We start from the raw sequence: 21,566 nt of genomic DNA, 5'->3' as shown, positions 1-21,566 counted from the left end.
GTGTTGCTTCGTTACAAAATGTTGTGGATCCCTGATGTTTTGTCGTGTTTCTTCTTTGAAGTATTATTATTTGCCTTTTCATTATTTCCTTTTTTAATTCGATGGCTGGAGGATTACTCTTAAAACATCTGAATTGTGTGCAACTGTCATAGATGAAAGATTCAGTACGTTCTTTTGTTATTTTTTTATGAATAAAGCATATAGGCATTCATTTTTAATACGTTAATTTGAACTTTTTTAAATATCAATATGCTTTTCTTTGTTGATGATGATTCCTATCAATGATTAATGGTCATATAATACTTCATCTTATATTAATCACAGATATTACTCAATACCGAGTGACGAACAAACCAAATCCTCGGAAAGAACTGATGAGAGGAAGTCACGTAATAGATAAGGGGTCACTCCTGTAACACAGACTTGTCACTTTCTTATATGATTAACTGACTTTTCGTCCATAGGCCAAGTATGTTCACACTAATGTTTCATATGTAGTACGTCCTCTAAATACTCATAAATTCAGCGTTATGTGGTTGTTAAATCTTGCACTAACACTTTCCTTCTCTATACAGAGAACGTGCATCGCCTGAGGGAACTCGAATACTTGAACCTCGCCCTAAACAACCTAGAGGAAATCAAAGGTTTGGAGAAATGCGAGTCCCTGACGAGGCTCGATTTCACAGCCAATTTCATCACTTACCTCACTTCCCTGACGACTTTGCAAGATCTTCCCAACCTGAGAGAATTGTACGTTTGTGCGGTGGGCTGACGGTGCTTGCCGTTCAGTCGTAGATTCTTCTTCGCGTTATTTGTGTTAGGCATTAGAGATCTTTGAAAAGCTTCGCTTATGAATCTCTGTAAAGATACGATATTTTTTTTTTTTCTTTTGGGGTGGGGGGAAATTATTGTATTATTAAAATAGATTAGTGCTTTTGTCAGCTGAGGAGCTTAAGTTTTATTTATTTTTGTCATTGAATTTATAACAGCATGAACCGTAATTATTCATTGGAACCCGAAGTCTTATCTTAATAGTTCGTTCATTATGTTTAATTTCGTATTGTGTTGCTTGCAGTTGCCAGTTTACAACTATCCTTGTTATTCACTATACGAATGAAGTTAAGATAGAAATTAAAATAATTCATTATGTTGTAATAGAAAAAAATTCGTTGTTGACGAAGATAGGTTGCCTGATAACTTAATAAGAGGTTATCCATACACAGCGAAATCCTCTTTTACAGGTCAGCGCGTCAAGTTCTTTGTGTATAATTGAATACTTTTTGGCCCTGGCATACGTTTAACTATAAAAACCAATTTCTTTTTTTATCAGAATTCTTGATTCATTATTAATAGTAATAGTTTTTCTACGCAATTGTTGAAAGAAAGATGATAAATTTTAGAACCGAGTCCTGAGGTGACATTTTATGCATAAGTGATCTCCGAATTGAACATTATGAAATCAGTAAGATGCATTTAGCGCATCGGAAGTAAATGTGTAACATTTAACATAAACTTTAATGGTCTCTCTGTTATTACTTATGGACCGTTGGTAGGAGGCGGGAATCACCACAGGAAGAGGGACAGAATTTGCTAATATTTTTCTAGACCAGTTTTTTGTGTATAATACGAAACTGAAAGGTGATTAGCCAGGTTTGGGGGCGTTTCTGAAATATTAAGGGTCAAAGGTCAACATACGTAAAAATTACTCAGTTTTAGAAAACTGAAGGGAAATCACCAATGGAAGAAGGGCAAATTGTTTACATACTTTTCTAAACCAGTAATTTGCGTAGATTGTGAATCTGAAAGGTGATTAGTTTTGCAGACACTTGTGAGATATTAAAGGTCAAAGGTCAATATACGCAATATTTGGCCAAATGTATAATATACTTGGTGGAAACAAGAATTCATTCATAATTTACATTGAAACCAATAATTGAAAGTGCTAGAGATCTACCATGGCCTCCAACAAGTGATTCATTAGGAAATCTAAACCGCAAACCATCTGATCTGATTAACTTTCTAATGAAGCTGATACAGTCACAATCAACACATCTTCACATGATTTGATTTATGGCTATTCCAATGGAAAGTTTCTGACACAAAAACATATTCAACCAGAGATAGAGCTCCAAAACATGACAGGAAAGAAAATGTAGTCTCTATACTGGCAAGATTAGGGCATTCCATCAGTTATGATCAAGTTCGTCTTATTGAAACGGTCCAGGCTACACTAGCACAACAAATGAGAGGTATGAGATGTAGCTCACCTCTGACTCGATCTGCAAGTGACACTGTTCCTACATACTTTTGGTGGGACACTTTTGACTGCATGAAGAGAATAATATATGTGGATAGCATTCACACTACTCATGGAATAGCGTTCCAAGAAAGAGACTAAGAACGAGTGCCACAGCTAACACATGAAATTCAACCATCACAGCAACGGGCTGTAGAAAAATCTGCAACTGTGCTTCCCCAGAAAAAGATCAATCCACACAGAAGCTCTCCCAGATTCTCAGTTATCAACGCAGTCTTTGAGGGGTATCAGAATGTAACAAGCCGTACTGAGGTATTTATGTGGAAACTTTTACGACAACATTACAGTTCAACAGTGCAGCCTGTACTCCGCTTAGTTAGTTGGGTTATTCAACTTAATGAAGACCCATCATCTCAACCAAAGTGTTGAGCAACAGTACCAAAAGACAATGTCCCAGGTTCTTCAAGGAGACTACGGTAAGACCCCACAATAGTGGGGAACGTACATTAAAGCTGTTAATCGTCAACACACTCCTCATTTGGCCATAAACATGAGTGACTATGACCTTCGACTGAAATGTTGGACAGGTAAAGAGCCATTTGTTCGCTTTGCTATGAGCAAACAAAACTACGCTAGATAAGGATCCTTCTATTGTCGCCAGCTAATGACACTTGATGACACACATCCAGGTGCCAGGGACGAACTTCAGAAGGGCATGTCTGTCTGTACAAACAGTACTAGAATCAGGCAGTCACTTGATGGGTCTGGAAAGCAGACTTTCGTGAAGAACTCGAAAACACCTGGTGGGGGTAAGAACTTCAGTCATCAGGAAACATCATACAGGAAATGGGTACCGAACCGTCCATTTACGTCTGCTATGGTTTCCTCTCTATTAGATCTCAGCAACCTCAGTGGCACAATCAAAACCAAGGAAATGCCTAAGAACAAAAGAAATGCATAATTCCGAGGACCGTATTATAAGGACGATGGAAGTTATCAGGTCCTACTCCATCAATCCATTCTCACTTGATATAGACCCTAGTAAGCTGTTTAATTAACATTGTTTCAGGCAAATCATAGCGATGTAGAACAGCCACTTTTATCAACCCACAAATAAGGAAGCGAACTCTATTCTGCATTCAATACCCGACTTGACATGGAAAAGGATGGTGAAACTGTTATTTTTCATTTTTTTTTATCCAATATCAAGAGCACATTAGAGAAGTTTTCAAGATAACATGAAAAGGACAACACTGCAGTTTGCAAGAGGACAGATAAAAAACTTAGCAGTACAAAGAGATATCTGTGGTATACTGGCAGCCAAGTCGAGTGAAGAGAACATGTCTATTAATTTTGATAAAGCATTAACCTACCCTTTAGTATACCTGTGCCTCTATCTCTAGCAACACCAGATGACATTCGTCGAGCAACACCTAAAGTCAAATTGTGGAAGTTGTTCTCACATCACTGGACTCGACAAATACTGCCAATGAAATCCCAGGGAATGCAGTATACATTATTGACCTTGTGGCATATTTACGCTCATTGTTGAACATACCATACACTGTAGATTCCATAAAAAACAAAGTGAAAGAACTAGAAGAGGGCAGTTAGATAAGTGCATTCTACGCATGCCAGATATTAGAATTCCAGCTCCATTTAGACAGTTTAATGTGCATTGGAGAGAACAAAGATAGAATGCTGGAGCTGATTGAACAGGTTCTTCGAGAAGAGGCAGCTCTCCTTGCAGATCGTGTTGTGCACTATGCAAGGGGGAAGGTCTTCATAAAGAAAACGTCACAGTGTTCAGAAGACATTCCATCCCTTGCAAGTGACCATATTGAGGATGCTACAGAAATTTGTTATCTCACCCAGCATCCTCTAAAGGAAAACTCTGGTGGTCCCACAGTCTGTAGTGCGTTCAAGTTCGAGTGATGTAGACATTCCCAGATTTTTGCTAGTCAATGAGTGTGAAAATCTAAATTTTATCATAGACAATGGGAGTGGGAAGAGTAGGCGAGTCCTTGATCTAAGTCAGTGTCAGCTCAATGATATTAAGAAAAAGGGCATTGCTTGGCATCCATGCCTTCTCCGGGAATAACTGTATCTTCTTTTTTTTCCGGAAAGGGAATAAAACTGTAGTATTTGCAGAACTGGGTAACGAGAAACATATCTCCAACATAATTTTAGATGAACTTCAGAGAGCTACTTGTGCAGTCTACAATCAAACGAGATGCATGCAAACGAGTTAATGAAGCCAGAGCTCCTCTTTTCTGGAGTCGCTTTCATGACGGCAAGGTAGCTATAGCTGATCTGTCTGCGTTACCACCATGTAAATTGGCACTGGCTTTACAATGCAGCTCGAAAGAACTACGAAGCTAGGATGTGGCGCCTGGCACACAAAATCCTGCAGTCTTTCGATACTCCAGTAAATCAAGGGTGGAATGATGATTTATCGATCCACTGGGTTGATATGCCATATCCTCGTGATGTTGTAGAAGTTCTTTGCAATAAATCTGGTGAAGACAGTGATGAAGAATTATCAGGTCACAATGAAGATAGTGATAGTAATTGTGATTAACAGCAGAGCAGGTAATGAATGTAGTGCTACCCTTCTCCCTATATTTAACGGATGTATTTACCTGTGTTCCATGACTAATTTGAGAAGGATGGCCAAAATTGTAAATATGTGGTAAAATTGGGGGAAGGCAGTCTTTTCATAACGGCAAATGAAAGTTTAATTCATTGCAACTAAAATTTGAATATTTCTTAATTTTTTAAATTTCATATCAGATTAACAAATGGAATTCTACCCTTAGGCACCAAAATTTAATTAATACAGTTCATGCATTAGTTCATCAGCGAAAAGTGCAAATGTAATAGCCGCTGTGACAACACTTCCTTCACTCAACTGTAATGTTAAGTGTAGTACCAATTGTTATTCTTTGACCACTGATCTTTGAATTTATGTTAGTCATCAAAATGCTTATACCTGCATTTGTTATTTGTGGATACATATGGGCATAAGAGAGTCATAAAAGCATTGAAGTTTGTTTCAAAATTAATTATGTAATAAAATCTTATAATTGGTCAGATGTTGCGTATGTTGACCTTTGACCTTTAATATCTCACAAGTGTCTGCAAAACTTTCTATTCACCTTTCAGATTCATAATCTACACAAAAAGCTGGTTTAGAAAAGTATATAAACAAATTGTCCTTCTCCCTTTGGTGATTTTCCCTGAGTTGTCTAAAATTGGGTAATTTTCACTCATGTTGACCTTTGACCCATAATATTTCAGAAACGCCCCCGAACCTTGCTGATCACCTTTCAGATTCGTAATCTACCGAAAAAATGGTCTAGAAAATTATAAGCAAATTTTGTCCCTCCTCCGGTGGTGATTCTCCCCTCCTGCCACTGGTCTATTAGCTTAAAATCTTAATGGGATAAATGAATCATTATCTAGACAAAATTTAAAGATGTCAATCAATATTCACTTAAAACTGGAAATGGGATGAGTGTTTTAATTTCCCTGACATTTTTTAAAGGGGTCTCTGTTCAGTGCCATAGGAGATGATGACTATTCTTACTCGACAGGTATCTAACAGGTAATCCTTGCACTACCTATCGTGGGTATCGTTCCTGGGTCATATGTGTATTGCCTGGGCTGGAGGAACTTGACGGTACAGCAATTACAAGATCGGAGAGACTCAGGGCTTTGCAAGAGCTCACTCAGGCGGATTCGACAGCAAGGATAGATCAGCAGATTGCCATTGGTAAGCGTAATTTCAATATGCTTACACCATCTCTCTCTCTCTCTCTCTCTCTCTCTCTCTCTCTCTCTCTCTCTCTCTCTCTGGTGAAGGTGCTCCACCATAATTTTTTTACCATATATAAATTTGGAAGGAATGTAGTATACGAGTATATCAAGAACATGTGGATCTCCTTAATGCCTGAAAAGATTAACTTTGACATAGGTATACGAAACTCGTCTTTATGAAGCTTTAAACATGGATAACAGCTAAAAAGGCTGATTTGTGACTCACTTCAAGTTATGCAAGGTTGTTTTCAGCATAGTTGAACAACATCTGAACTATAGACGCTGCCTCATGCAAAATGTATAGCTTACATGTTCGTAAACAACTTTCCTTTCCATGTGCACTATATACATGTTAATACGTTAAAAGCAAGAATATCAACGGAAAACTTTAGATTCGTTTCAAAATTTACAGAAAAGAGAGCGAGAGAGAAAGAAAACTACCAGCGCGAGGCTCAGATGAAAACTAAGCATACGAACGCAGCAGAGATGACTGACGAGGAGTGAGTCCGATTCTCCTGTTTTTGGTGTTATTTCCGGCGCTTTGCTTAGCGACTTTGCAGGGTTCCTTAAAAAAAAAAAAACACACACACACACACATGTACCATTGTTGATGCTCAGCTTTAATGGACATTAATCACGTATATCCGCAAATTTTCAGTCTATCTGCCTTGGTCAGAATATAAGATAAAGTAAAGCAACTGATTTGTTACAGTGACTTTCTATTCAGTTGAAATTTTATTACAAGATCTATTATGGGTTCAAAAGATGAGATGGTAAGGTAAAGTTTCTATATTCTTCTCTCGAAATAAGAATCCGAAAGTGAATCATGTCAGCATTTGTTCTTCAGCCACATGCAATGTTCTTCTCCCAGATGGTGGAACAGCAGCAGCGAGCACACACCTGAGGCTCGCATCGTGCTCCACAGAGAACTCCAAGAAAGAAGGAAAAGGCAGGAATCGGAATCCAGTCCAAAGAAAAAGGTACACTTGCCTCATTCTTTGGATCCCTCTGATCTTTTGTCACAGCCTGGAAAGTTGAAATATATAGCGAAATTTATTCTTTACTGTCTTGGCCTTACTTCTTGTTTATTACAAAGTATTTATATGTTTGTTTATGTTTTCTGAAGGCTCGCCCCGTAAAGCTCTTCACATCCGATGGGAGACCTCTGAATGTGAACGCCGCAAAGCTGGATTTCAGCATCAAAGAAGACGAGGAAAACAATTGCTTCGTTTTAGATGTTCGGACCTATAAGTAAGTTACGGTTTCTTTTCAACTGTTTCATGCAGTCTTCTTTCGTGAATGAGTTCCTCTCATGGCAATTTCTTTATTGACTTCTAGATTTATATATATATATATATATATATATATATATATATATATATATATATATATATATATATTTAATGATATTTATAAATTTTTTGTTCTTTCTGCTTCACTTTTCAATCTTTTAATTAATACTACATAACTTTCTTTGTTTTCAAGATGTGATTCATGTCTATCAGTTATTCAGTCAGGCAATCTCAGTTGAATACTATAGGACTAAACGTGAGCCTCAGAATTGATAGGAAAGCTATCGCAGATTTTTCCACCTAAGAATTTAAAGTACGTTCAACTTGTTGCCTGATTTTTAGAAGGACTTTATCATGAGGAGAGTAATTGCTACATTTCATGCCGCCATAAAATCATGATACGAAAATAGATTTTCATGAGTATTGAAACTTTAATGACCGACTCACACCAAGAACCTTCGCGTCCCGATGTAATCTTAGGTACTACTACGTCTACCTTGCATATTGCCATTCCCTTTCATGCTACTGTAAATTCAGCTGGCCTTATGCCAGCACGGGCTCTTGCTCTTGCTCAGCTCGCAATTCACTTTCATCTATCTGAACTTTATTTTTTCTAGGTACCTGGACCCATCACTGGTCACCTGTGAAGTGGAACCTTGGTATGTGAGAGTCACCGTCAAAGGAAAAATATTACAGTTAGTTCTCCTAGAAGAGGTCAAGCCAGGTCAAGCAGTGGCTAAAAGGTCAAGCGTGACAGGTCATCTTGTTGTCACGATGCCTAAGGTCAGTATGAAATATTTAGTTCATATTTTCATCACAGTTATTATAAATAAATAAATGTATATGCAACAAAATGAGTATCACAAAGGTAGGAACATGAAAGACTGAGAAACCTTAGAGTAAAATGAGTTTGAATACGTCAGCACGTTTGCACTCAGCCATGTAATGACAATTTTAAATTACAATGTCTGTCTAAGTGAGGAATAAAGTATTTTAATGAAACAGAATTAAAAAGACGTAAAAGTTTGAAGAAATTAAAACCACTTTGACGATGAACAACCAAAAATTAAAAAAATTGACATGGGCAAAGGAGTCCGCGTGATAAAGCAAACGAGATATTATAGAACGCCTCCAAAAATAGACAAGAAAGGATGGAATATATATATATTATATATATATATATATATATATATATATATATATATATATATATATATATATATATATACATACATCACACACACACACACACACACATATATATGCATACATACATATACATACACCACACACACACACACACCACATACATATATATATATATATATATATATATATATATATAGATATATATAATATATATAGTATATATATATATATATATATAATGTGTGTGTTACGCGAGCGTGTGTGTATGAGTGCGTGTTTATTTGTGTGTATGTGGTATAAATTTGTAAAGATGGTGAGCGGGTTTCTAAAAAAAGGACCCTCTTATGAAACTCTTGGAAAAGGGTCAGCCATGAACCAAGGATCGATTCAGACTGAGAGTTCGATCACCATATCCAAGTCGGCATTTTCTCACCTTTAGATTTGATATGAACTGGGATCTCGTAACCTGGTTCAATTCAGCGCCCCCACTTCTTTCATCCAATTCTTCGCGGATGTTTGATGACTACTTGGGTGTAGCTGTTTCTTTGATCAGTATATTTTTAGCCTGTTCTAGGAAACACGATCTTTTTATTGTTAACTCTGCTTCCAGCAAAATTGACTACATTGTTTACATGCTCTAAATTCTTCTCTTCGTCATCTCATTTATTATAATTTTTTATGTCCAAGTTTGATATTTTACTTTTATTTTTCAAGAGCGTTTTCTTTTGTCTCCTTCCCCCAATAGAACTGAATTGAAGGCAATCTTTACGCTCAGTGATCCTATGCTCTCCTCATCTCTCGCTTCTCCTCTCACTGCAAGGTCTCTCTCTCTCTCTCTCTCTCTCTCTCTCTTCTCTCTCTCTCTCTCTCTCTCTTCTACAGGTACTATTACGTTCACTGTCCTCTCAGAAATCGTCAGGCCAACTTACTCTGCAGAATCTAGTAATCCTCTAAGGTTAACACACTTTAGAGACTATTTTTTCCCTCTACTGCAGAGCTTGGGAATTCTCTTCATGCTACTATTTTCTAGTCATGTACTTTAGTTGTACGCTTATTGCTTCTTCCATGGCAAAGTCTCATCCTTCCATCCGACCTATTTTTGTGGATGAGGGGTGGGTGGGCTGGTACCTGGGAGGGGAGAGGTTTAGCACATAAAAGACCTTTAGGTTGTCTGTCCGGATGGTCTCTGCATTGATCGTCAGAGAATCCAGGACGCGAGTGTATTCATCTCTGGGCATCACATCATTGCCTCCACAGCTGACGGCTCTGTTCATTTGTGTTTTCATCAAGCCAGTTGTCATCAGCATGAAAAGCTGTCGTTATTGCCACTTATACTAATGGATATAAGTTATGAAAACAGCTTAGCTATTCCACTGTCAGGCACCCTTCGAGATCTCGCAAAGGTATTGACAGTGGCGGAAATGTGTGAAATGAATTACATATGAGTATTTAGCCCACGATATTCTTGGCACTCTGAAATTCAACTAGAAAGTTTTCACGCTCATAATTGAAGTGCCATAGCGTGAAGGCAGGTAGTGATTACATGCAACATTCACATCTAAAAAGGCTTTTCCTTCTTCTTGAAATATTTTTTGCTTGCTAGCGGAATATCTCAATAAAAAATCAAGAGGTGTCCAGCTTAAAATTATATAACGTTTTGGAGAAAATGGGTGTCAGTTAATCACTACAAAAGATAAAGGTTTTGGATGGGCCCACGAATTCATATTTTATTCACTGTTGGGTAATCTTGGTGTGGATATAATGTTCGCAAACAAAACAGTATTTTTCTTATTTTCAAATTCATGTGATTCTAGTTGCAGGCTTCCAAAACGTCATACGGCAAACCTGGGCAAATGATATATCTCGAAAAAGCTGAGACGAAAGAGAAAGCAACTTCAGCACCAAAGGATGCAAATGAAAGCCTGAGTGAAAGGTGAGTTGAGCTCTCCCTCAGTTACCTGTTACTGATTTGTTCCTTTCGCATCGGATGTTCTCCTCTCGGACAGCTGGTAATATTTTGCAATAAAATGAGAAGTAAAGCAATGCTTTTAAACTGGTGGCCTCAACAACATCGAAAGACCTTGATGTGAACGATAAAGAAGAGTTCAAAGTTTGAAGTCGAAACCAGCGAAAAGTTTCGGGACGGACGAAATGGTTGGAGCGTCAGAGACTTTCTTCCTCCGAAGAAAGATCCTAAACTGGTACGAAAGGGAACGTGAGAGGTGAGTAGCCTCCACGTGCTACGAAAAGTCGATGAAGTACCTCTTACTCTGCAACGTGAAAAATCTAGTGTCAGCGAATAGAGATGAATATTTTCGTGTTTGTGTATATTCGTGTTCTGCATCATGATTTTACTTTTTCCAACCCCCAAAATAAATAATGGATTTGTCGTGTGCCTCATAAAGGTACCTAAATTTAACCCACCCGCTAAGTCAGCTAACTGGCTCTAATCTGTCCCATCCAAGGATAAAATCATAAGGTCAAAGCAGATCTGAAGTGATGTTATCGTTGCAAACTAACTTCTTTAGAAGAAGACGAAGAAGAAGAAGAAGAAGAAGAAGAATTGGAACTGAAAGACTTTTGAACTGAAAGCTTGAAGTAACGATTGAGATGAACCTTTTGACCTGTCTAGACATAGTGACCATGAAAAACCTCGACAGTTTGTAAAATGGCGCTTCTAAATTGGTCTTTAATGTTGCCCATACCACTGGAGTAATGATCCTCCCCAGCCCCCCGCAACAAAAAGAATAAATTTGTGTTGTCTACAAAAACTACGGAAAAGATTTAAGTTTTTGCCAATGACCTTAGGTAACTCGGATGGAGAGCCCTTTTATTGTTGTTAATAATTATAACTTAGTACTGTTATAAATACCAGACCGAGTAATGCATCACCTTCTGGTGTATGTGTCAAGTACTCGACAAAAGCAGATCCCCTTGAACGGGAACGTTAAATTGAGGCCACAAAAGCCGACTTAAATGGCAGATGAAGCAGGGTTGTTGAAGTTGCTCTTTTGTCCTGAGCTGCAGAATAATAAAAATGAACATAAAAAGGGCGAGCTGGCTATTGCGCAAAAACTGGCAAGTATTTTGTGCAAGAGAGTGCTTATTTATAATGTACGTTTGTAAGAAATGGTTGTATATGTATCTGCAAGAATACACACACACACGCACGCACATACACACACACACACATATATATAATATATATATATATATATATATATATATAATATTATTATAATATATAGATATATGTGTGTGTGTGTGTGTGTGTGGTGTGTGTGTGTGTGTGTGTGTGTGTGTGTGTGTCTCCCATTTTATTTACTATAGTTTGAGAAAATCAAAATCACATTATCCTTTCAGAGAATCAAACTACCTAGAAATCGGCGACATCCCACGTTCCACGGATTACACAAACATCGTCCGTGACTCTGAGAAAGAAGAACAAAATCGAGCAACGGGGCCATTCAGCCACTTCACGAGAAACGACAACGAAACTCTCGAACGACCCAATTCACCGGGTTTCGTGGACGACGAAAATGTGCCTCCTCTCGAATGAAATGAGTTGCTCTGACGGTCGTTATCAAGTAAGTTTGCTTTCTATTTTGCTTCCTTAGCCTCAGGCTTCACCGGCATATTTTGTCTCTACGTTTACTTCCCTTAATTCGCGTTGACTGTATTTATATTTTCGTTTTATGATTTTATTACTTGGTCGAGGTGAGATTCTTCCCTAGCTTCCCTGCAATATAATGCTTCCATTTCATATAAGAAATATTCTATAATATTTCAACCTAAAACCAATTATGCATATTTTCCTAATATTCGTGTGTGTGGTCGAATACAAACTGACATCATCACGAAAACATACATCAAATAATATCAAGGAGAATAAGAAGAGGTGTAAACAAAGCGTTCTTAGATTTTGTTAAAAAATCAAATAAATTACCACAAGAAATAAGACCTGAAGACAATACGAAAATAAGAAAACACTGTTGGGATAAATGAATGAAAGCATTGAAGTGAAAGTACCGCTTAAGTTGCCCGTAATTGCAATATAAAAAAAAGTTGAGAGCTTTTAAGAGAAAGGGAACACCTTTCTTTATGAATAAGAACAGATATGTTGATCCTGTTGATCTAATTTCCTCAATCTCAATTTCAAATAAATTCTAATGAAAATACTAAGTCTTACGTCTGGTACGTGTGAGATATGGATCCTGTTATCACTATAGGAATTCTTGATGTAATATGAATGATTGCGAAGTTTTTATCACAAAGCATAACTTTTTCTGTGCGTGAGGGAGCATTTTGCTCAATGCTGTCGGCAGCTGTGTGGCAAATTATGCTGGTGGACGTGATATGCATATCTATTACACATTTTTTTATTGCGGGAAGTGACGAATCTTTATTTTGTTTTCCTTCTTTTTGTCGCATGCGCATGCCAGCACACACAATATTATATAATATATATATATATAATATATATATATATAATATATATATATATGTATATTATATATATATATATATATATATATATATATATATATAATATATATATATGTGTGTGAGGTGTGTGTGTGTGTGTGGTAGCCTCACTTTCTCACCATTTTCCAAAACTAGAAAATTAAAAAAATTTTGTCTCTCTTGATAACGTGAAAACAGCAGATGTCCGGGTGTATTTTTGTACTTTAGTTTAACAGAAGATCAGTGGAAAAATAAATATCCGATTTAATAAAATCAAATACAGAAGCACTTGCCCGTCTGGCCAACTAGAATTGTTAGATTAATCACAGTTTGCTTAGTAAAAGCGAAGCTTCCTAACTTTTACAAAGCTCCTGGGCATTAAATGTCGATTGTTGGGCCCAGAATGCTCTCTATTTTAGTGTTCTCTCATGTATTCATGAACAGCACAGGGAGCTACATGATTGTGAACACACACAGAGTACAATTTTTTAAGACCTCCTTCGGTACAGATAGAAGCGTTTTATCAATACGCTTTCTCAAAGAGAAGCATAGATACTAAAAATAAAGAGAAGATATAGAATATAAAGGGTAAACCGATACAATCATTTTAGTCTCGAAAAGATACGAAAAAGGGACGGACCTCTACTGAACCTTGGACTTGAAGGTCGCGGACCGAAAATGTGTACACTGATTCGCATATCGCTGGACCTTACGTGTTTGAATGTGGTAATTACGCCCTCTGGAAACTAGTCTTAACAATAGCAAATAATTTTGTCGTTGCTGCTTCCTTTGCATCGTGAGCCGACTAAAGGAAATGGAGAGAGAGAGAGAGAGAGAGAGAGAGAGAGAGAGAAGATTGACGAGAGAGAGAGAAGAGAGAGTAGAGAGAGAGAGAGAGAGAGAGAGAGTCGTCCTGGTTCTCGAGGCTCCATCAACATTGATTGTGCCACCTCAGAGCGATCTCTCTTCATTGCACTTGTGGTAGTCTTCTTTTCCTCTTCCCGCCAAAGTGGAGCAGTGGAGAGGACAAGCTATATATCAGTTATGCACAAATTGGTTCAAAAAGGATGCAGCTGCTTTTAGTGGACGAGTTTTCGTCTTAATTCATATCAACAGCCTTCAGCTTATTTCTGTTTTCATTTCTGGGAGAAACGGGATGCTATAAACGGCGCTTTCACACGTTTCTGTTGTACTCGCAAGTTGGCACTAATCTCCAGATGCCATTTGGAGTCACAACACCAAAGGTCAACTAGCTGGATGAAATTTCATGCCTTCATTTCTAGTGTGGAAGTCTCAGATTTTTGTCATCATTGACTGAATAGTTTAACCTGCTTTTCCAAAGCAGTTTTTCGTGGTAAATGTCCACAGTCGATATCATTAAAGATAATCGTGATTGGGAAAAGCTCGTAGGCACAGGCCGATCAAAAGCTAAATGGAAGGTTCAATGATACCGGCTGCAGATTTTCATCGTCAGCTCCAGAAAAATATCCTAGGAGGAAAGTTCATTAAGAGACCGGAATTGTTTTAGACAGCTTTGCCTGTCTCAGCTACAATCAAAAAAAAAAAAAAAAAAAAAAAAAAACAAAAAATATATATATATATATATAAGATATTATATATTAGTATATATATATATATATATATATATATATATATTCTATTATTTATATATTAATATATATAATATATATTATAACTTATATATAAATATTATATATATATATATATGATATATATATATATATATTTATATATATATATATATTCTATTATTTACCTCCGCCGTCAGAGATAGAGAAATTTCTATTCTTTGGTTTTTGTTTCATTGTTCGTAAGAGAAATCAAGATCAAAAGCAATACTTTTCATAAGCAAGTTTTAAAATTTCTCTTGACCCAGTTTCGAGTTCTATGGAATAAAATAGTAACTTTCGTTAGAGGAATATATCTAAATTCAATAAATGCTGAAATTAATGGAATTGTATTGCGGAAGCAGTCATGCAAGGTAGATGAGTTACATTACAATCAAATCCTCGAAATCCTTAATTGCTTTTTATGCTTTATTTATGAAAAGATTCATCTTCTAATGTTCCACTGAAAAACATTTACTTACACCATTCTTCTTCTTCGAGGACTGTCGTAGCCAAGGTCTACAGCCAAGGTCTACAGACCTTGGGCGCAGCAACAGTTACAGCCCGACCCTTTTATCACTCGAAGCTATCTCGAAAGCTCTTGTCACATCACTCGCGTTCTTCAGACAAAACCAGTACATCGACCGCCCAAATTGAGCGCCTGTTCCTTTTGTAAGTCTCAACAATATACACGAACTTAACCTCCGCGTTTATTGTGCAGAATGATACTGGCGTTACGAGTGACTCCGCACTCTCTCTCTCTCTTTCTCTCTCTCCCCTGCATTTTCCTAGTGACATTTTTCTCGTTATAACGAGGCACTTGATGTTGGTAGAATGCCGTGTTCCACTTGTTTTCATAACTGCATTCGAACCAGCTTTAAAAAAAAAGAAAAAGAAAAACCGTCACCAGTTCCATTAACAAAATTATTTAATAGTTTCCCAACAGAGATTTCTTATTTTTTCGTACGAGCTTCCGACCGATGGCTCTGGCAGTCGATAGTTTAAAGGTTGTTTCTCAACAGAACTTTCATCTCGCTGTGTTGCAAAATCTATACGCGAAGGACCATATCGATTTCCTCTCATTTCAAGCTACGCTACTCTCCGAGGCCTGATTAACATGATGTTAATTGTTACTTGTGCCATCACAAATAAGCTAGGGAAAAGAGATTTGCAACCGAGAGATTTTGATATTTCAGTGACTGGTGAAAGTAAGAATCGTATTTATCTATTTGTTTGTTTTTCTGCATCCTTTTACCGTCTGCGAATTTGACTGTCAGCTTTAACCAGGCAACGCTCTTTCCAGATCGTACTTCATGCATAAAATTCCATTCCCACTTCTGCAAAAGCATTAAATATCCAGTAGAAAAATGTAAGAAAAAACTTGATTATCAATATTCCATTGTTGGAACCTGTCATCAGCTCTTTGATCTTCAAGCACCCGGAAGTCATTGTCCTATTCGTAATTTACCTGAAGGTACATTACGAGTAAACTTTGAAGTTTAAATGTATGACAGCGCTTAAAGGGGAACTTCCGATACAGCGACGTTGATAGAAAAACTTGTGTTTAAATATCACTCATTTATTCATCTTTGCTTGATTATTCCTGTCAAATACAGCCTCTCTCAATTATCTTTCTTATACAAATATTCCTTTTACTATCGGCATACGAGATCATTCCTCTTATATCGCTTTTACTATCGAACCTTATTTTCAAGTCCAAGAAGCAAACCGATAGGATAGACAGAGATGTGAATTTGACTGTTTCCTGCAGCGAAGATTTTAAAAGTTAAGATTCAAATATTTGTTATTACGAAAAATATATCATTATTAAAACTATAATTGTAAAAGAAGCAAAGACAAGAAATCTTTGTTGGGTGGCAGAAAAACACTACAAATCAAAGTAAACCTCAACAGCACATGTATCAACAGCTCGACACTCGAGATTCGAATGACTTTATGAGACTTAAACAATACAACGTAGTATGGTGCGCTCTTATGTGTTGTTATTTGAGGTTTAGTATTTTACACAAATACTTAAGTGAAAAAAGAGGTGATCATAAGCATTTCTTGTTACGTGTACAGTTTAATTCAAATAAGACAGAAACTGTCTCCCCGTAAAGAGACGGGTGAAGAGATGCCGCGAAATAGTAGTGCAGAAGAGAAGGGACAGAATGAAGCAGACAGAACCATTTATTCTTACATATTACTTGAACCATTTATTCTTACATATTACTTTTCGCCTGACTAAGGTAACAGACGAAATAGAGAATACACATAACAAAAGCTATTCTTTAAACGTGTCTAGTCTGGTTCATCCGCTCTCCAGAAAGTAGGACACTATTGAAATAGGATTTAAGTTCTTTTTTATTAACCGTACAAGATTCCGCTACACCTAAGACTAGAAAGTACACAAACTTAAGATTTATATGGAATGACCAGCATTCAAATAACTAACTTCCTATCGATCTAATAACAACGAACAAAACTTTATAAACTGGGAAACAAATACATGATGATTATCTTATTCTTGACAGTTTGAAAGATACACTGTTGTATACTTTTGTGAGTGTGTGTGTGTGTGCCCACGCATGTGTTCACGCGCTTGCGTATGCTTGTGCACTGAACTTATTGATTACTTTCGGCTAGTTATTCTCCGAACAAAAGTTATAGACTGTTAGCAAAATTATGCAACAAATGTGTGCAATCACGAGGGAACATTTTATTACTTGTCAGTTACTCAAACTGTTTTTCCTTCATTTTTAATGGCCGTAGCCTCCTCCCCCTCCTCCCCCGCCATGACCGTATCCTCCGCCGTGTCCTCCTTTGTGGTCGTATCCTTTAGGACACACAGTCTCGTACGTCTTCCGCGTCCTCGTTGCGTAGACGGTAACGTAGGACTTCTCGGTGACCGTCACGTACTTCGGAAGAGTGTTAATAACCGTGTGGGTGATGTACTGGGGCAGTGTTGCTTTCTTCGTCACGAACTGCGGAACCTGGGGAAGGAAAAAGTTCTGTGACGTCTCTCGGTCTCTTCAGCAAACGAATAAATAGAGAATTGATGTGAGGATCGTGTGTGTGCGTGTGTTTCCGGAGCTTTCATAATAATATGTCTCTCTGTGAGCAAATGAAGATATGGAATTTGGCTGAATGTTCGACAGTTAAACGATGAGCTGAGCAGAGCCATGTATATAAGAGACGCCATGTACACGTGCCTAGATAGGGAAACACAGGCAAAAGAAGAAAATAAAATAACTCTCTCTCTCTCTCTCTCTCTCTCTCTCTCTCTCTCTCTCTCTCTCTCTCTCTCTCTCTCTCTCCGTATTATGCCAGATTCGTTTGGGAACTAATGAACAGGATATATATATATATATATATATATATATATATATATATATATATATATATGTATATATATATATATATATATATATATATATATATATATATATATATATATATATATAATATATGTGGGTGGGTGTGAAGCCTATGTGTTTATATGCATATATTTATACAGAGAGAGAGAGAGAGAGAGAGAGAGAGAGAGAGAGAGAGAGAGAGAGCGATGGTTGTGGGGGGAGGTTATTTATCCTGAAGCTTTCAACGGCAAATGGCCGATTAGTATCGTGCAAATCGTATCTTAGCGTGGCTTATGTTTTTTCTTTATAATCGAGCTTTTTTTTATCTATATTAGTTAATAAAAACTAAAAAGAGGCAAGATTCCTTGGCGATAACTGTTCATGGCCCGTTCATTGTCCTTTTCTTGACCAGTGAAGGGAATTTTGAAACTTAAAACCATCCTGTATTATTGTAGCCAACCACTAACTTATACGGAGGTGGAAAATTGATGAACTCTATGAACTTATTGGCGCGTTCCACGGGATGAAAAGAGCGAAACGAATTTATAGATTCCAACACCCACGGTCTAGGTGCCAACACCTATATAAGTCATGAATGATATCGAAGACTATAACTGATTCACTTAAGGTAGATTCTCGGATGAGCCTTATTCTTACGAGACGTTTGTTTGGTGGCCGCTGATTGGCTGGTACCGGGAGGTGGGCAGCTCCCAGCCAATCAGCGGCCGCCAAACTAACGTCTCGTAGGCATAGGGGTCATCCAAGAATCTACCATAACCAGTTATATATGCGTTTATGAACACAAGCTAGTTACAACTCAAAGAGCTATGGAAAGAATAATGAAGGAATAACACTAAGAGACAGAAAAAGAGCAACATGGTTACGAGAGCAAACTAAAGTAGAGGATATTCTACCAACAAGTAAGAAAAAAAAATGGGCATGTGCAAGACACATAATGATAATGTCAGATAATATATGGATGAAAAGAATAACAGAATGGGGAAGGAACAGAAGACGATGGATTGACGAGCTAAGAAAATTTGCGGGTATAGAATGGCATAGAAACACCATGTCTGAGACCTTTGATGATGATGATGATAAATAAATAAATAAATGTAGGTATATATATATATATATATATATAATATATTTATATATATATATATATATATATATATACACGTATATCTTTTAGAACTTACATTCTGAGTCTGGGTAATGAAGTAGGGCACTGACTGTTTGTTCAAAACCGTCCGTAGTAAGGCGTAGTAAGGTATATAGGCTCGTAGTCATTCTGCACAGATTTCCTGAAAGAACAGAAAAGAAGAAAGTCGTGATCGTGGATGCAGTAAATCTACTCCAGATTGTTCCATCAGGCGTCTCTCTCTCTCTCTCTCTACTCTCTCTCTCTCTCTCTATCTCTCTCTCTCTCTCTCTCTCTCTTCTCTCTCTCGTCAATATTCACAGTAGTCACGTTAATTTTGTGGTTACTCAAAGGAAAGTATAAACTGAAAGTGAGGTATTGACTGGTTTAAAATTAGACGAAACAATAATAAAGAACTATGTATTGTAACGGCGGTTGGGGGGGGGGGGGGGGGGGGCACAGCTGAATATGGGGTACCACTGGGCATGCACAAATTATAATACTCATTCTGCTTTTAAGCCATATGGAAAGATTAAGGTTGTTTTAAAAGATTGTTTTAAAATATTTAAGCCTATCAATAAGTCACAAGTGCTCAAATATTTTTTCAATAAAAATTATGATCCTCTGACCAGACTTGTAAATCCAAATTATATATTATATGTACCTAATGGTTTGGCAATGAAATAAAAACCACTTGGTATGTAAACAAAATATAATTAAGAGAGTCAAAATTAATACACGTGAGTGTGTGTGTGTTTGTGCGTGTGTGTGTGTTGTTGAAGTTTTCATTTTCTATTCTATTTTAATTTCTAAATTGTACATTATCCACGGATTTTTTTTTTTTGGCCATAAATTAATTTCTGTACAGAATTTGATTACATTTCTTTCACACTTATAACGTTTGGAAAATGAATACGTATACTCCTGAGATAAAGAAAGAAAATTTATTTATTTCTTATAACTAATACAGTTAAACTCCACTTATCTTCGTGTGACAAAAAAGAAAGAAAAACAAGCCAAGCTACTTGATGTATAAAACTTTACCATTAACCATAATAATAATAATAATAATAATAATAATAATAATAATAATAATAATAATAATAATAATAATAAGAAAGGCTGCAGAAGGAAGTGTAGGGGCACAAAAGACCAGCTCCTGATAGACAAAATGGTAATGAAGAACAGTAGGAGAAGGAAAACCAACCTAAGCATGGCATGGATAGACTATAAGAAAGCCTTCGACGTGATACCACACACATGGCTAATAGAATGCCTGAAAATATATGGGGCAGAGGAAAATACCATCAGCTTGCCTCAAAATACAATGCGCAACTGGAATACAATACTTACAAGCTCTGGAATAAGACTAGCAGAGGTTAATATCAGGAGAGGGATCTTCCAGGGCGACTCACTGTCCCCACTACTCTTCGTAGTAGCCATGATTCCCATGACAAAAGTACTACAGAAGATGGATGCCGGGTACCAACTCAAGAAAAGAGGCAACAGAATCAACCATCTGATGTTCATGGACGACATCAAGCTGTATGGTAAGAGCATCAAGGAAATAGATACCCTAATCCAGACTGTAAGGATTGTATCTGGGGACATCAGGATGGAGTTTGGAATAGAAAAATGCGCCTTAGTCAACATACAAAAAAGGCAAAGTAACGAGAACTGAAGGGATAAAGCTACCAGATGGGAGCAACATCAAACACATAGATGAGACAGGATACAAATACCTGGGAATAATGGAAGGAGGAGATATAAAACACCAAGAGATGAAGGACACGATCAGGAAAGAATATATGCAGAGACTCAAGGCGATACTCAAGTCAAAACTCAACGCCGGAAATATGATAAAAGCCATAAACACATGGGCAGTGCCAGTAATCAGATACAGCGCAGGAATAGTGGAATGGACGAAGGCAGAACTCCGCAGCATAGATCAGAAAACCAGGAAACATATGACAATACACAAAGCACTACACCCAAGAGCAAATACGGACAGACTATACATAACACGAAAGGAAGGAGGGAGAGGACTACTAAGTATAGAGGACTGCGTCAACATCGAAAACAGAGCACTGGGGCAATATCTGAAAACCAGTGAAGACGAGTGGCTAAAGAGTGCATGGGAAGAAGGACTAATAAAAGCAGACGAAGACCCAGAAATATACACAGACAGGAGAAAGACAGAAAGAACAGAGGACTGGCACAACAAACCAATGCACGGACAATACATGAGACAGACTAAAGAACTAGCCAGCGATGACAATTGGCAATGGCTACAGAGGGGAGAGCTAAAGAAGGAAACTGAAGGAATGATAACAGCGGCACCAAAGATCAGGCCCTAAGAACCAGATATGTTCAAAGTACGATACGGAAATAACATCTCTCCCATATGTAGGAAGTGCAATACGAAAAGTGAAACCATAAACCACATAGCAAGTG

General features: G+C 37.3%; 1 protein-coding gene across 3 annotated transcripts in view; it reads left to right on the top strand.

Moving 5' to 3' along the window:
- The window catches only part of LOC135220736 (dynein axonemal assembly factor 11-like), a 44,755-nt gene that overhangs the window by 11,349 nt on the left and 11,840 nt on the right, over window positions 1-21,566 (top strand). For 2 of the 3 annotated variants that reach the window (XM_064258175.1, XM_064258174.1), the window contains 8 exons: window positions 576-750; window positions 5,854-6,032; window positions 6,489-6,576; window positions 6,948-7,056; window positions 7,203-7,327; window positions 7,986-8,151; window positions 10,332-10,450; window positions 11,881-12,104. In XM_064258175.1, the coding sequence (XP_064114245.1) occupies window positions 576-750; window positions 5,854-6,032; window positions 6,489-6,576; window positions 6,948-7,056; window positions 7,203-7,327; window positions 7,986-8,151; window positions 10,332-10,450; window positions 11,881-12,076 (1,157 nt within the window). In that variant the 3' untranslated portion in view covers window positions 12,077-12,104. Of the gene's footprint in view, window positions 1-575; window positions 751-5,853; window positions 6,033-6,488; window positions 6,577-6,947; window positions 7,057-7,202; window positions 7,328-7,985; window positions 8,152-10,331; window positions 10,451-11,880; window positions 12,105-21,566 lie in introns of those variants that run through there. The other variant, XM_064258176.1, reaches the window with a different exon arrangement.

The sequence above is a fragment of the Macrobrachium nipponense genome, chromosome 2 (assembly GCF_015104395.2).
Source record: "Macrobrachium nipponense isolate FS-2020 chromosome 2, ASM1510439v2, whole genome shotgun sequence".
NCBI lineage: Eukaryota > Metazoa > Arthropoda > Malacostraca > Decapoda > Palaemonidae > Macrobrachium > Macrobrachium nipponense.
This window is presented reverse-complemented; position numbering and strand designations above follow the sequence as displayed.